Source organism: Myzus persicae, unplaced genomic scaffold (assembly GCF_001856785.1).
Source record: "Myzus persicae strain clone G006 unplaced genomic scaffold, MPER_G0061.0, whole genome shotgun sequence".
Lineage (NCBI taxonomy): Eukaryota > Metazoa > Arthropoda > Insecta > Hemiptera > Aphididae > Myzus > Myzus persicae.
This window is the reverse complement of record NW_019104355.1, coordinates 371,361-386,852: the sequence shown is the minus strand read 5'-3', so window position 1 is coordinate 386,852 and position 15,492 is coordinate 371,361. Positions and strand designations below refer to the sequence as shown.

General features: G+C 29.7%; 1 protein-coding gene, 1 long non-coding RNA gene and 1 other non-coding gene across 7 annotated transcripts in view; 2 read left to right on the top strand and 1 right to left on the bottom strand.

Annotated features, from left to right (window-relative positions):
* Positions 1–3,819, top strand: part of LOC111041440 (serine-rich adhesin for platelets-like) — a 298,777-nt gene extending 294,958 nt beyond the window's left edge. The window contains exon 7 of the mRNA XM_022325712.1: positions 1,424–3,819. Coding sequence (XP_022181404.1) covers positions 1,424–3,111 — 1,688 coding nt within the window. The 3' untranslated portion in view covers positions 3,112–3,819. The remainder of the gene's footprint in view (positions 1–1,423) is intronic.
* A 6,343-nt stretch (positions 3,820–10,162) lies between these two features.
* On the bottom strand, positions 10,163–13,546 carry LOC111041458. Of its 5 annotated transcripts, none has more exons than XR_002605333.1 (6): positions 13,135–13,545; positions 12,539–12,713; positions 12,347–12,448; positions 11,358–11,542; positions 10,458–10,627; positions 10,163–10,369 (listed from the first exon to the last, which is right to left on the bottom strand). It is a non-coding gene; the product is annotated as an uncharacterized LOC111041458 (long non-coding RNA). The 5 variants fall into 5 exon arrangements; XR_002605331.1 differs by having other exon boundaries at positions 10,463–10,627; positions 13,135–13,544; XR_002605334.1 differs by having other exon boundaries at positions 10,163–10,627; positions 11,358–11,457; positions 13,135–13,546.
* Positions 13,547–14,948: 1,402 nt separating this feature from the next.
* Trnam-cau lies at positions 14,949–15,021 on the top strand. Its single transcript has one exon. It is a non-coding gene; the product is annotated as a tRNA-Met (tRNA).
* Positions 15,022–15,492: the final 471 nt, after the last annotated feature.

The following is a 15,492-nucleotide window of genomic DNA, read 5'->3' as shown; positions in this document are numbered from 1 at the left end:
GTATTGATAAGGAAAAAATAGACATATTTAAAATAATATTTATTGTAAAACAAATTAACGAATCAAAATGATTTATTTTAAATCCATTAAATATAAAAACATTAATATTATTTAAGTAAATTTAATTTTTTTTTGTGATCGAGTATTTAATTTACAATGTAGGTATAATGACACTATATAATGATGTTAGTTACATCTCAAATATTTAAGAATTTTCGTCCTAAAATTCCTCATAATGCAAAATCATAGAAATAAAGACAGTACCTAGATCTGGGCGTGTAGGAAATATAAAATTAACTCAAATTACAAATCAAACTAGGTTATGCCAACTAAAATACAAGTCATTTCAGACAAAACACGTCATAATGCCGTTGCCAATTCTCGAGACACCAACAATTTAATTGTTCGTTTTGCTTGTTCAAATCCGTGACTGTTAATTTAGTGATGCATTCATTATATAAAATTGGAATTTCATTCAGCATAGTTGTAACTCGGAAAAATACAAAAATATTCATCTTTTTTCTAGCATACCGATACCGCACGTAGCAAATTCAAAATTTACAATTTTCAGTTCAATGCACCTATATAATGACAACAAGAGCATGAAAAAACTTAACATCTTAACTTAAATTACAAGTTACTGTAACAAAATACTTCTAAAGTAGTTCAATGGAAATTTAATTACATTTTATTCTAAGTAATTTGTGCGTAGTTTAAGATACTTATTTGTAATAAAATTACTAAAATTTTACTTACGTCACTTAAATTTCTTTTAATACATTTTAATAACCAATTCATAATATTTAACTTATGTTTTATAGGCAAATACGATTTTCCGAAAGTTCCTACCTAACATTTTTGTAATATCTATTTGGCAAGAAGTTGTAAATTTAAATTATTAATTTAAAATAAAGTTTAAAAAATGAAGAATAATGTATTAGACAATCATTGTTTTCTTAGGTTCTTAATTAAACATTTTAAATTATTTCATATTTTCAGTTGTCATTACTTATAGCTAATGTAATAACTAAGAACAAAGAAATTATTAAGCTCCATTTAGATTTTTGAATATAAAAAATACAAAGTAATTTTGATTGTAGTAAAATATTTTTTTAACTAAAACTCAAAAGTAATGTTCATGACCAAAAAAAAAACATAAAAGGAACTTGGGAATAATTTAATTCCAATTTTTAAAGGTAATTCGTAATGTAATTTAATTACTAAAAAATGTAACTTCCCCATCACTGAAAAATGTTAATATCTTTGGACATATTTATCGTGTTCCCGAAAATATAAAACGGATTAATATTCTACGTCTCTCACTTTTTTTTTAAAGCCACCTTTGTTGTTATACTTATATTTAAAACTAGTATTAGTCACATAAGACGTTTGAATAAATAAATAAATATTTAAATCCTTTCAGACGTTGAAGACTACGCCATCGAGATGGCCACGATTGCTCAATACAACGATGAAACGTTCCAGTCGATATCTAAAGTGATGGGACGCGGCATCATCAACTTGCCACAAGAAATGTCGATCGCCCAAGAACCAATTAAGTCTTCGGGCCGAGGAAGTTTCGACACCAATGGTATTGATTCGGCTTTTATCGGTGGCCAAGTCAAAACTACCAGCACCAGCACTAGCAGCACTAGCACCGGCACTAGCACTAGCCCTAGAACCACCAGCTCTGTGTCCAGCGCAAGCACCGTAACCAGCACTAGCACTACCAGCACTACCAGCACCACTCCGAAAAGCAAACCGAAAACTGCATCGACGATAACCATGAAACAAACGACCACTATGACGCCTACAACCACCGCGACCGCTACCGGGACTACTACTCACACCGGTTCGGTCACTTATACCACGGCGTCCGGCACCACCACACATGCCACCACAGTGAATAAAGCTACCACCTCAGCCACGAAAACCGGCACAACGGGCAGCACTGCGACAACCGTTGGCGGCATTTTGATCGGCGGCGGTCAGCCGACTGTAACCCCGACCACTACCAGTAACAGTCATCATCATCATCAGCAACGTGGAAACTCAGCCTCCACAACCACAGCCAATACCAATGCCAACACTCCCATCTACGCCACCACCACCACCACCCTGCCCAAGGGCCGGCCCGCCGTACAGATTACGACCACCGAAAAGATACACACTGTGGCCAAAATATTGACCGCCGAGACCGGTGACGTCCACCGGGTTAACAGTCGCCGGCCAACCGCTGCCACGCTGGCAGCTATCGCGACGGTCGTGGCCAAAATACCGTACACTGTGGCCTCCACCTCGACCACCAGCACTACCGGCCGTCCGCTGAAAGCGTTGCGGTCATACTCCAACTTTGGCGTTGGAGGCGTGACCACTACGAAGGACGCCCTGACCACCGAGCCACCGATTCACGTGTATAAGAAAATCGATTTCCCGGGATTGCCGATCAGCGACGACAGCGATTACGTGCGCAAGCCTACGGCCATCCCATTCTCCAGCACTTCAGCCACCACAATTTCCAGCCCTGTGACCAGAAACGGTAACAATGTGGCGACCACGCGGTATTCGACACCGCTGCCCATGGCCGCTTCTACCACCATCAGCGCTTCTACCAGACCTGCACTCAACAACGGTACATTTTCCGCAGCCACCGAAACAGCTACCACTAACATGGTATCCGACACATCGTCACCATCCGTTGCCGTCGACGAATCAGATGACGATACCAACAACTGGAACCTCATCCCGTCGTCCCCGTCTTCCCTGCCCGCCAAAACTGCCAATGAGGCTGCCCCTGCCACCATGACCATTGCCTCCGTGACTGCCGCCTTTGACGTCACGTCCACCGCTACCGATGTCGCGGCCGCAAACGCCGCGGAAGCCGCCACCGTCACCGCCGCCATCACTACGACCGCCAGGACCACCTCCACCATCACCCCCACTGCCAGCACCTCCACTGTTGCTGCCACCACAACCGCCGCTCCCACTAACCACCGGAAAATGGCCAACTACGACGCGTATACCGACCACCCCAACCGCAGCCGTCACATAGTTCGCCCCAAGCAGCATCACCACTCCTATCCTTACATCTTGTACAGACTTTTGGGATGAACGGTGTCTTATCTCTTCACCCCACTCCTCCTTCATGCACTTACGATAAGTAATGACAGATATGTCACCAAAAAAAATTTATTTCCCGTTCATCTCACATCCGCTGTCGTCCTCACCCCTAACAATCGTTCCGAACACATAATACATTCATTACATATTTGGGTACATAAAATATTAAGTTAATTCCTTCCGCAGTATGTCCCTCGACAGTATAAAATAACAATCTACAGGTGCAAACATTTTCCCATAAAGTGCTCAATTCGTCATTTTACAACAAAAATTCTTTTACGTTAGTGTCATTTTCATCGACAGGTATTTCAGATTTTAGAAACTCTTGGCCATAGATTGGTACATTTACCTTTCGTAAGGATACGTTGCATAATAAAACCTAATTGACAAACTGGCCGGGTTTCAAGCTACATAATATCTAAATAAGTGGACGCTAATAAACAACTATTTACTTCAGTTCGATTTCATTTGAAACCATAATTTCATATTCATTAATCACCCCACCTCAGTTTCCGGCTAATAACTAAAATAATCAAAATTTCAATTTCACCATAGATACAAATACTCAAAGAAGCGTGGGCAAAATTGGGTGTTCTAGCCAGACAAAGAGTTATGTTTTCTGGAATACAAAGATTTGATTCCAAATTCAAAAATGTTCCATTGATTCTGATTCTAAAACTAACAATTAAAACATAAACTAACTGCGCCTTCTTACAGAGATAATAAATCAATTCAATGGGAACATTTTCTCATTTAAACTGTTTTTAATTGTCTTTTATCAGCTTGCTTTATTCAAAACGCAATTATTTGATTATAAAACGATATTTTAGATTTGTCAATAGTTATAAACTATAATTTATAATTAAATAGTACTATAACGCTTTTTCAATTTTTCCCACATAATATATATTTTTTTTTCTAACATTCATTTCAACAATTTATTTAATTACTTAATCAAAATTTAAATAATTGATAGTAAAAATAATTATGAGCACAAATTAAATAATTAATTAACGCAATAGTACACAGTGGCATTATGATGCAAATAATTACAGAAAATATTCAAATTTGAATAAATTAGCTCCATTTTTATCCAACTATTTTTATAATCATAAAATAATATAGGTAAATAAATGTGAGTTAACTCATTCTGAACAAGTAACATTTTGTGCTTTTACATTTTGAACACAGACGAATTCATTAATATTAAAGATGTAACGATATTTTATGGCTCGATACATTTTATCAAACCTTGCATTTTCCCAATTCCGGTAATCGAGTGTATTTTTAGGCGTGTACTTGAAATTTTTTCTATAAAAATGTAACTAGCTAAAACGGTAAAAAATCTATTATTAAATATCATGCTTCATTGTGACACCAAAAATTAAAACATTACGTATATAATCAGATAACCTATGTCATAGATGTTCACATAATACTGTGAAACTTTTAAAGCTACAACTGTAAAGTTGTAATTAGTCAATAATTATTATTATTATATACAAAAACACATTAATTGGTAAATAGTTGCTCGGGTTTTAAAAAAATGAAATATTTTCAACTTTTAAAGTAGTTTTTACTGCGAAAACATTTTCTAGAGTTTGATATATTTATCTTGTTTGGCTTAATTCATAATAATTACAATTTTATACATAATATTACCTATACACATATAAGTATTTTTTTTTCTTACATAGAAAACATAATCTTTATCTTTTAGATATCTAATAATTTTGAACGAAATGTAAAATTGTTAAATATTATATTAAAATGTGGTCAGCGGATTCTACACAGAGTACCCGAAAATGTTTGCTTTTATGAACTCAACAATATCTTATTGTAGGTAACAGGCAGTCGATTCGTCGAAATATATAGCTTTAAGACAACTTAATTATTAATCATTTTAAACAATATTGTAGTTTGTTATTAAAATATACCTATGTAGTAGTTAGTCATTGAAGGTATTGTGTTTGTCAATTTGTAGTCATTTGTAGTATTTTTAAATATAATAATCTTTGCTGTCTGAATTCGAATATTTTATTCATCCTCAACTCGAGGACGTGATTGTGATACCCGAATGTGTTGCCTCCGTCTTACAAGTGCGTAACATAGCAAATTGTACACTCGGCAGAACACGTGTAGCTCCGTTAATTTAAAAATTAAAGTGAATTGACCTCTTATAAAATCTAAAGGTAAGATTACTATCGAGGCAACCTCATAGGCTTTTATTATATTTTTATTTTAACGCGAGTTATAAGTATTTTAAGATGTATAAAAAATTTACAATTTTAAAATACTCATAACTCGAGTTAAAATTAAAATATAACAAAAACCTATGAGGGGTTGCCTAAATAATAATCTTACCTTTAGAATTTATAAGAGGTCAATTCGCACTAATTTTTAAACTAACGGAGCTACACGTGTTCTGCTGAGCGTAAAATTTGCAATGTTAGGCACTTGTAAGACAGAGACAACACATGCAAGTATCACGTCCTCTTAAGTGTCACGTATAGTCTATCCTTTCTACTCTATACCTAATCTTTTAACGGATCAAAATCGTATTTAAGTGATTAAGATATATACATAAATATAGCAAATGTAGTAGGTATTTGAGTAAAAATATTCAATCACTTTTTTAAGTAGGTAGGTACCCATTGAATACACTTTTAAATACTTTTAACATGGAGTACTTTCGATAGTATTTTAAATACTTATTGTTTGTACTGAATACTTTTGGTTTTTTTTGGGCAATGTATTTTTATACAAAAAAGTAGGTACACGCCATTATGACTGCCGAACATTTTGAAATGCAATAAAATAAAATGTTTCTAAAATGCAATAAGCATTTATTTAATAAATAAATAAAATAATAATGATTATAATATAATATTTACTATGTACTTGAAAAAAAATGTACTTGCGTATTTACTCAATTACTGTTTAAAAGTATTCTTTAAGACTGGAGTTATAATTTACAGCCGTTATAGATGGAGTTTACCTGGGAAATTAACATAGGCACTCAGCATATTTAAAAAAAATTAATATAGTAATAATGTTACATCCAGTGTTGGGCAGTAACCTATGTGCGTCACTCGCTAGTGTAACATTGTGGTAACTTCGTTATTATTTTTTTTGAGTAGGAACTACGATAATTATTTAGAAGTAACTTAGCAGATGAACGAATTAAATTAAATTAAATTTTTTTGGGGGAGGGGGATATATCGCGGTGCTGCGAGCGGTACTTAGCGGGCAGTCCTTCCACTCGTATCCACATCAGAAATTAATTTATTTGATTAGCTGTGAGCAATATTTTCCTATGACACCAGTAATTTACACCAGTCTTCAAATTCCACATTAAATAGTCTTACTTAAATTATACCTGCCTAAACATAATTTAGAGAAAATCTTATAAAATTGATGCCTGTTGGAAACAGTAAGAGATGTAGGGTACATTTTTAATAATATTCGAAGGTATAGATTTTCCAAACGCGGTTAGTCATTTACCATTTTATATTTTATTCTTTATATTATTATCACAATACCTACCTATATCACATACTAAATTACAGTGTTGGGTAGTAACGTAACGAGAGTAACGCGTTACTGTAACGACGTTACTTTGTTAAATTTTTCATGTGAAATGTAATTTGTGTATGGGTAATTCGAAACCTTTATCAACATCCAAGATAAGTTCATCAAATTTAAAGAAGCATTTAAAAGTAAGTAACAAATAACAACTAATTTCACCAATTATAGCATTCAAATAACAACTATTAATATGGAATAAATATGATTTACAAACCTTGAAAATCTAATTTTTTATTGAAATCTAGTGACTATATAGCAACGTATTGAAAACGTTGACAAAACAATACTTATGTAAAATAGGTACCTATTTTTTTCTCTAATAATGATATCTTACGACTAATGAGCGACGATTTTCATTGATGCTTTGATGCTCTAGTCAGAATTTCTTGAGTTCAAATTTCTAAGTTATTTTCAAAATTTGTTTGAAATATTTTCATTTTAAGTAGGTATCAACTATCAAGGTAGATTAAATAATTCTAATGAAGGGTTAGTTTAGTCAATTTGATTATTTAAGCTCCTATGTATTAACTTATTACTATAAATAATTAGTAATAAATAATAAAAATTAATAATTATGAAAAATTTAAGTTCAATGATGATTTTACAGGCTAAACATAATATTGATGTAGTGAGTTCAAAGGGTGCTTGAGTTGCCACACAAAACAAAAAACGTACACACAAAATGTAAAATAAAGGTTTTGATTAAGTTATTTATTTATTTATTTAATAGGTTGGTTTATGTGGTGAGTCTATGACATATTATACATTATGCTTACTTATATAAGTACAATTAATTATTACAATTTTTGAATAGTTATAAGTAATTAATTTTGTTATGTACTTATGTATTAACTGTGCATTTTTAAGCCATACCTTTTTTCTATAGGTAATGCACTTAGTTATGGTATTGCTTGGTATATTATAATTGCTAAAAAATTTAAAAAAAAAAATTTTTAATGAGAAAGTAATGTAATTTTATTACAATTTTATTTGAGTAACAAGTAAAGTAACTTTATTACATTAATCTCTAAGTAACGAGTAATGTAACATAATTACTTTTTACAAGTAACTTACCCAACACTGCTAAATTATAATTATTGTTTATTTGGTACTTGTTTATTATAATAATATACCTTCTAATGGATGTGTCGCCCCACCACTCTTTTGAAGGATAAAAGTTAAGTTAAATCTTCTTTTTTCTTAGTGTTGGTAATGTTTTTAAAAAATTACAATTAATCAAGTTATTTACAAAAACCTAAGATAACTACTAGTCTCATTTAATGAATTCAAATTTAAACATTATTTGAGAACCAGATAATATAGAACCATGCACAAATTATTGAGATCTTAAATTTGCAAAATAGATATTTCTTAAAGCATTGACCTAATTACAATTTTAACATGTGAGAATAATGATAAAAATCTCTTAATTAAATTTCAATCTCAAATTTACAATTAATTACCTATGCTCAATAGTTAATATTTATTGTTTTAATTAATTTTCAACATTACCTACATCATTAAATTTTCTTCTGAGATATTAACGTAATTTAAAATGCTAACAAAGATAAACAACATTTTGGGCAACTTAATTTGCCAACTTTGATACCTACATTTCTTAATGTGGTAAAATATTTACTCATTTTGTATAAATAAAAAAAATTATTATATAATACTCTGGTAAGTGATAAAATAAAAAATATAATATATATATATTAAGTATCTATAAAATCAAACTCCATTTAAAATTTAGTATTAAAATAGCCAATACTATTATTTAGATGAAAAATATGTACCTATAGGCTATAGCTAGTAATTTAAATAGGTGCAATCAATATTTTTATAATACTTGAGTTGTGTATTTCTTGATTATTGTAGTTATATATTGTTAAATTAGGCAGATTCTATATTAACATTTTTATATATTATATTATGAACATCACCAATCTTATTTTATAATTTATTATTTATATTCCAAGGTGTTGGGATACTTGATACATTAGTTTTGTTTATAGTTTGTATTGATTAACATTAATTGCTACCTAGATAAATAATTATTTAGAACAAAGTTATGACTTTTTTCATTTATTTTAATAAACGAATGGCATGCTGAATAGGTATATATTTATTTTGAGCTAATATTAATATATTATTACAGAACCCAGTTAGTTCTTTTCTGTTTTAACACATTTAAACCAATAACTACATAAATAAATATTATCATATTTTTTTAGTTAGGTATTTAAATTTTTTTTAATTTAAATAATGCAATAAAATGTTATGCGATCATCCCAAGAGAAAGAAAATTAAGAAAGAACTTGACTTTCTCAGTAATATATATATGCAAATAATGAAAAAGTCATAAGTATTATAAATGTCAACTGTGAAAAAGAAATTCTAAATTTGGTTCAATATTATATCCATTTATTTATGACAAAATAGTTTGGTTAAGTTGTTATTTATTAATTCTTATAATGAACAATCAATAAATAAACGAAATTCTTACAAAATGGTAAGTCACTTTATAAAATTTTCATAATATTATATAAATTTATTATTATACTTTATTAACACTGATATCTGAAATTTATGTCTTAGATACTGATGATGAAAGTTTTGAAGATTCTGACTCCGAGTAATTACCATATGCATTGAATAGATCATCTCATGGTGGCGAAGTTGGCAGAAATGAAATTACTCAAGATACTGCTTCAGATGAAAATACAGGGCCAACAAATTTAAAAACACATAAGAGACTTTTAGATAAAAAAAATGTGAGAAAAAGTAAAAGGGAACGAGGTGATGCTTATATTTGAGCTACAAGTAAATGTGTACCTCCCAAGACCTTTTAACTTTATGTATGTAATTGTGATAATTTTAATATAAAAAAGAAATACTTGGAAAACGATGAAGAAAAAAACAATTTAAACAGAAAAGGAATAAAAGAACAAGAAAAATCACTAAAACAAATTTGAATCAAATGATTTGCATGGTGTTGCAACAAAAAAACCCTTGCATATTATAAATATTACAGAAGACAATTTGTTTTCTACCAAATTACTAGAAAAACAAATTATCAATAGGAAGAAAAATGAGAATGGTGAAAAAGTTGAATGGCTCAAGATTCAGCTCTAAATTTAAAAAAAGAACAACCATTTCAGATACAAACGTTCAAACACTAAAAAAGTTTAATTTAATTTTGCAAGCACATTCAAAAGAAAATCAAGACTTGAAGAATACATAAAAGATTTAGAAACATTAATCTAATAGACCACAAAATAACAGTGTTAAGAAAAAAGTTTTAGTGGATCTGCTTCCCTATAAACCACCAATTAATCATTCATTTTACAATAGTTTAATAACAGAAGGTAAAAAAACACCATTGATGGCTTGAAAATTAATTTTGATGAAAGTGAGAATGATGAAATTTAATCTGAACAATAGTAAGTTATACTATTACGTATAAGTTATTTTTATTTTACTTTTTTAGGTTCAGTAACAATCATATTGTTTATTAATATTATGCAATAATGAAGACTGTATTATGAGATTATATTGTTAAAAATGTATAAATACTAAATTTATTATAATATCATATTAGGAATGTGTTTGATGATGCATGCTCTCTGTGTTGCCTGCCGCTAGACAATCAATTGCATTCCTAAAAAACACAGAAATATTAATTACAGTATTAATGATTTAATCAGTTTATACTTCATTATCAAAGAAATGAAAATATATATAAATACTAAACATAAACTCCAGGTCAACTATACTCTCTTCTAATCAAGAAAACATCAGTTTTGCATACTTCTTTGCCCTTCTACCAGTCATTACATATGACCAGTGGCAGCTCGTGGAGGCTCACATGGTGGTGCACAAAATTTGTTTAAATTCATATTTAATATGAATAAGATACCTATGTGAAATAGTAAAAAAATATTAATTTTGCGATAGGTGCATGTACAAAGTATCTATTTATCTAAATTAATTTTTTTTTAGGTTTTACCAAAAAAATTACTTATTATGTATGAAACAAGCATAAAATCTTGAAATAATTATAATTTATTATTTGAGCTGTACAATTTTTACACAAATAAAATTAAACAATTACATTTTTTTCAAAACTGATAATATACGTCAATTAATGGCTTATGTATGCTAACATATTTATGTGATGCAATAACGTTTCAGTAAACGCAATATTACGAAAGAAGGGCATGATAAAAAAAGTCCGGTGCACACATTAAATGTACTCCAAACAACCATGTACTGCTCACCAATGTGTCAACGCATGTAGCTCATATTTATAAGGCTGACCAGAACACAAAAGATGTGTGTTATGGGAATTATTTATTTGTTAATAGATACACTTCTCAACACGAAAAGCATGGTAAATTTTTTTTATTACAGACCATGTGCAAAATATACAATTATAATTTATTATAATTTAGTACATAAATCTAATAATTTTGTTGTATAATTTGGGTGGTTCAAGTTCTCTTGTGCCCCATAGCACAAGCCACCAAGGCCTATGCTGTTAGGTGGCAGACGAGCACCACTTAACAGATTTGTTAATGGACTGGTCAATGTTTGGTGAATTTTCTTTTGGCACGGGGTATAGTTTGGGATAGGTAAGGTTTACATACCTATATTATAATATTGTAGTTTGTTGTTTTAATGGCATATCTGCAGTGTTTAGAAAATTATATTTTTCTTGGAAATTGAACCATACTGCCCATGACGACTCTTAAAATTGTACAAGGGAGTTGTTGTGATTAATCAATATTGTAACATTAATACATTACACTTTTTAGGTTATGTTGGAAACATCCTAAAATTATAAGAACATGTGAAAATCATTATATATTACCAAAAACTGACTTGTTAAGTAGTTACATAATAATGCATCATTTTCAGATGTACATACAATATTATATTTCCATCTGGTATTAGAATAAGATGACAGGATGTTCAATTAATTATACTGAATAAGATATTAAAAAAGTAACTAAATTTACTTTGCCTACAGAACAGACAGAGTAGTAAACGTTAATAAAATAGTACAGTTCAGAGTTCTATTAAAAAGCTCTAACATAGTCAACTGGTCCTAATATTCCTAATATTTGTCCTAGTATTGATAAAAAGTTATAGTAGTAGTTTGAAGTAATTACCAGGAAAAAGTAACTTCAATTATTTATAAATAATTGTTGATAGTTATTTGTAATATAAGTTAAATCACTCCCCAATACTCCTTAACCAAATCCCTATCTTTTAGACCCGGTGTCTGCAATTCTAGGCTCACATGTGGCTCTTATTGTAATTTTATGTGGAATGCGAGTAAAATATATAATTTGTATTAAAAACATGAACTGAGGAAGCATGGAATGGAAACTGAGAGTTAAAACAATGTTTGTTTGTAGATACCTTGTTCAATCAATAAACCTAACAGTTATAAACTTTAAATTACTAGCTATACATTTTGTTTAAAATAAAATAAGTTGTATTCAAGCTCTGGCCTGTGAAAATTGTTATATTTAATTTTTGGATTTTGATATAAAATAATTTGCCGACCACTGTTTTAGACCATGAAGTGTGCTCTGAGGTTAATTATATTGAATGTGTAAGAATAACTCACTAGATGTATAAATGATGATTCATCCATTATAGAAGTTGGAATTAATATCTTCAGTTTAGCTTTTGAACTTGCCAAAACAAAATATCAATGTCAAAGGTTGTCCTGAAATAAAAATATAATTAGTATACTAAGTATGATCAGTTTAAAGCAATATTGTTATTTTACCAGTTTTTTATTCATTTATTTACATACCTAATCCATATTGCTTACTTCATAAATAGAATTATAAAACAGTATTATAAAAAGATAAACCCTGTTAGTTGTTACTGTTTCTGTACATTTAGCTATAGTTCTTTCCAGTCAGTAGTTCTGCTTTGTTTACTTCAACTGTTCAGCACATGTTATCGTTCAATCATTGTGTAGGTACCTAACAAAATGTCTAATAATTAATTAAATACATAATTCAATAGAATTAAACTTTGCATAGGTAAAGACTCTTAGTCTAAAACAATGGAAGAATTTCATTAAGTATAGATGAATATTATACATTTTAACGCACAGGTGGGTTCCTATTTTTACAGTTAACTATGTATGCGGACTAAACATTTTAATACAATATTGGATAATATGACAATAATAATATGGCAATAATTACATACACATTTACTTACTATTAATATCTATTTAGTTTAAAAATTACAATATACATACAACTCTCATATATTATTTAAGAGGACATTGCATGTACCTGCTATGTTGGTCTAACGCTTAATATGACAAAATGTACGTTCAAAAGTTTCAATTATGGGAGGTTAATTCAAATAATATTTATTTTAGATATAATTTACCTATTAACAAACTTAACGGCATTATCTATGTTACATCTTAGAATTTTTGAGATTTTATAATTTTTAGGTGAGTTATGACTTATGGTTGCGTGAAATATTAATTCTAAATAATCATCATAATTCATCTCAAATAACCAAAGAAAGAACACAGGTTAGTTCACTGTAATATTCAAACTTGCAACACAAAAATGTAACTGCTAGACGTAGATACCTTTTGTCTTTTAATTAACATGCGACTGTAAGGCGGGTACAACACATTAGAGTACGACGTCCCCTTAAGTATTAATTAATAATTACAAACGAACATCTAAACAATTAACACGAGTGTAATAAGGCACTGTTTTAAGAAACTAGATGTCTGTTTCTATAACGTTAAAGTATAGTATCAATTTACTACGCTTTACATTTTTCCAAAATAATAATATGATAACAGATAACGTCATGATAACCGAAAACCGAGAAACTGATATGTCGTAAACATAGATATTAAACTTATGGATACGCATAAATATTAAACTTAGTTTAATATCAATGGTCGTAAACAACAAAATATGGTAAACGTCATATTGCCCGTAGAACTGAAAATGTGTTATTATTACTCTAAGGACTTGTAACTGTAAGGGTCTTATAGTGTCCTTAACAATAATGAATTAAATTGTAATACTTTTTATTTTAATATTATTATCTTGCGAAATGTATATTTTATGTTTTCACTTCGATACAATTTTGCGTTAAGACGCGGTCACACGATGATGGAAAAACGCGACAGTCGCTGTCGTGAATTTTCACAAAATGTTTCTTTTATTATTTTTTTTATATCTTTTCTATTTTTCAAAATATTTTGACTCGTGTTGAGCTGTTGGTGTTCGTGCGGAACACGGAAATTTTCAATTTTTCAATTTTTCTAGTTTTTTTACTATCAACATCAATAAAATTGTATAAGTTAGGTTAAAAAAGCTTGATAATTAAGTACAAGGCTTCTCACACATTGTTATAACATTAGTTTAAAAATATTAAAAATACATAGGTGATCAAGATTTTTTTATGAGAATTGAAGTTAAAATTTTGACAACATCTATCAAATTATTATGTATAAATTATTTTGTAGTTAAAAATGTATGAAATGTTCAAGTTGTATAGCTATAATGAGTCTTAAACATAATTTTATTAATTTTATATTTAAAAGTAAATTAAAGATTATGTTATAAATAGTACACAACCATACAGGTAAAAAATAAAATAAATATTAAAGTTTTTTCTAGATTAAAAGCTTAGCTGGTAACAGCCAAACATTACCTACTTGGCGCTGTCATAAATAATATTTATTTATTTATTTTATTTTTATATTATTCTTCAAGAAGTAATGGTAATATAGTTTTGAACTATAGGTTATTACACTACCAAATTAGATATACCAAACAGTACATATTTAAAAATATGTATATATATCACTTATAAGACTATGACCAAGAGTTTTTTATATAAAACTTTTTATGTACCTATAATAGTAAAAAATAGTGCCAATCTAATATTGTACCCTAATACTCTATCGTACAAAGTGTCTGCGTTTCCCATTTTTAATGTGTGACCGTAGAGAAAGACCCAGAACCAACTATGAATCCTACCAGTCTACCAAAAAAAATGGTGAAGTAGTTAAACAAGGCAGTTTAACTGCTCCAAAAGGTAATGACTGGAATGAAAAATAAATAATAAAAAAACACATTGAAGGTCCGCTCAAAATCTAAGTCTTATGATCAATTGACCACTTGTAACACAACTTGTTTAAATAACTGAAATGTCCACGCTGATTATAAGCCTCGGTGGCGCAGTAGGCAGCGCGTAAGTCTCATAATCTTAAGGTCGTGAGTTCGATCCTCACCTGGGGCAAAAATTTTTTGACATTTTTTGCATTTTTTATCCTCTTTATGTCGATAAAATATTTTTCACTCGATCAAACAGTTTGAAAGATACTTAATAATGATTATGAATTTATCGTTTTGAGAGATATTTATGTATTATTTATTAAAGTTATAAATTCACAATATTTTGTAGTTTTAACGATTCGTAATACTTTTTATATTCATATCTAATATTTTAAAATGTATTTCAAGCCGTGTCGAGTCCAGATAGCATTAATAACATTCATGAATATTTTAGATTACTAGCTAAATTAATATCTAGATTAATATGAATATACGAGTAGAATATTCAATTTTTATCAAGATAATTAAGTAGATATAACTTTTTCATCTAGATTTTTATCTTACAATAGTTAATTTGTTATTAATGTTTGACATGCTATTGTTATTGATTCATGGTTTGGTCATTGATTAATGACAGCAAACCAGGAAGGCTAAA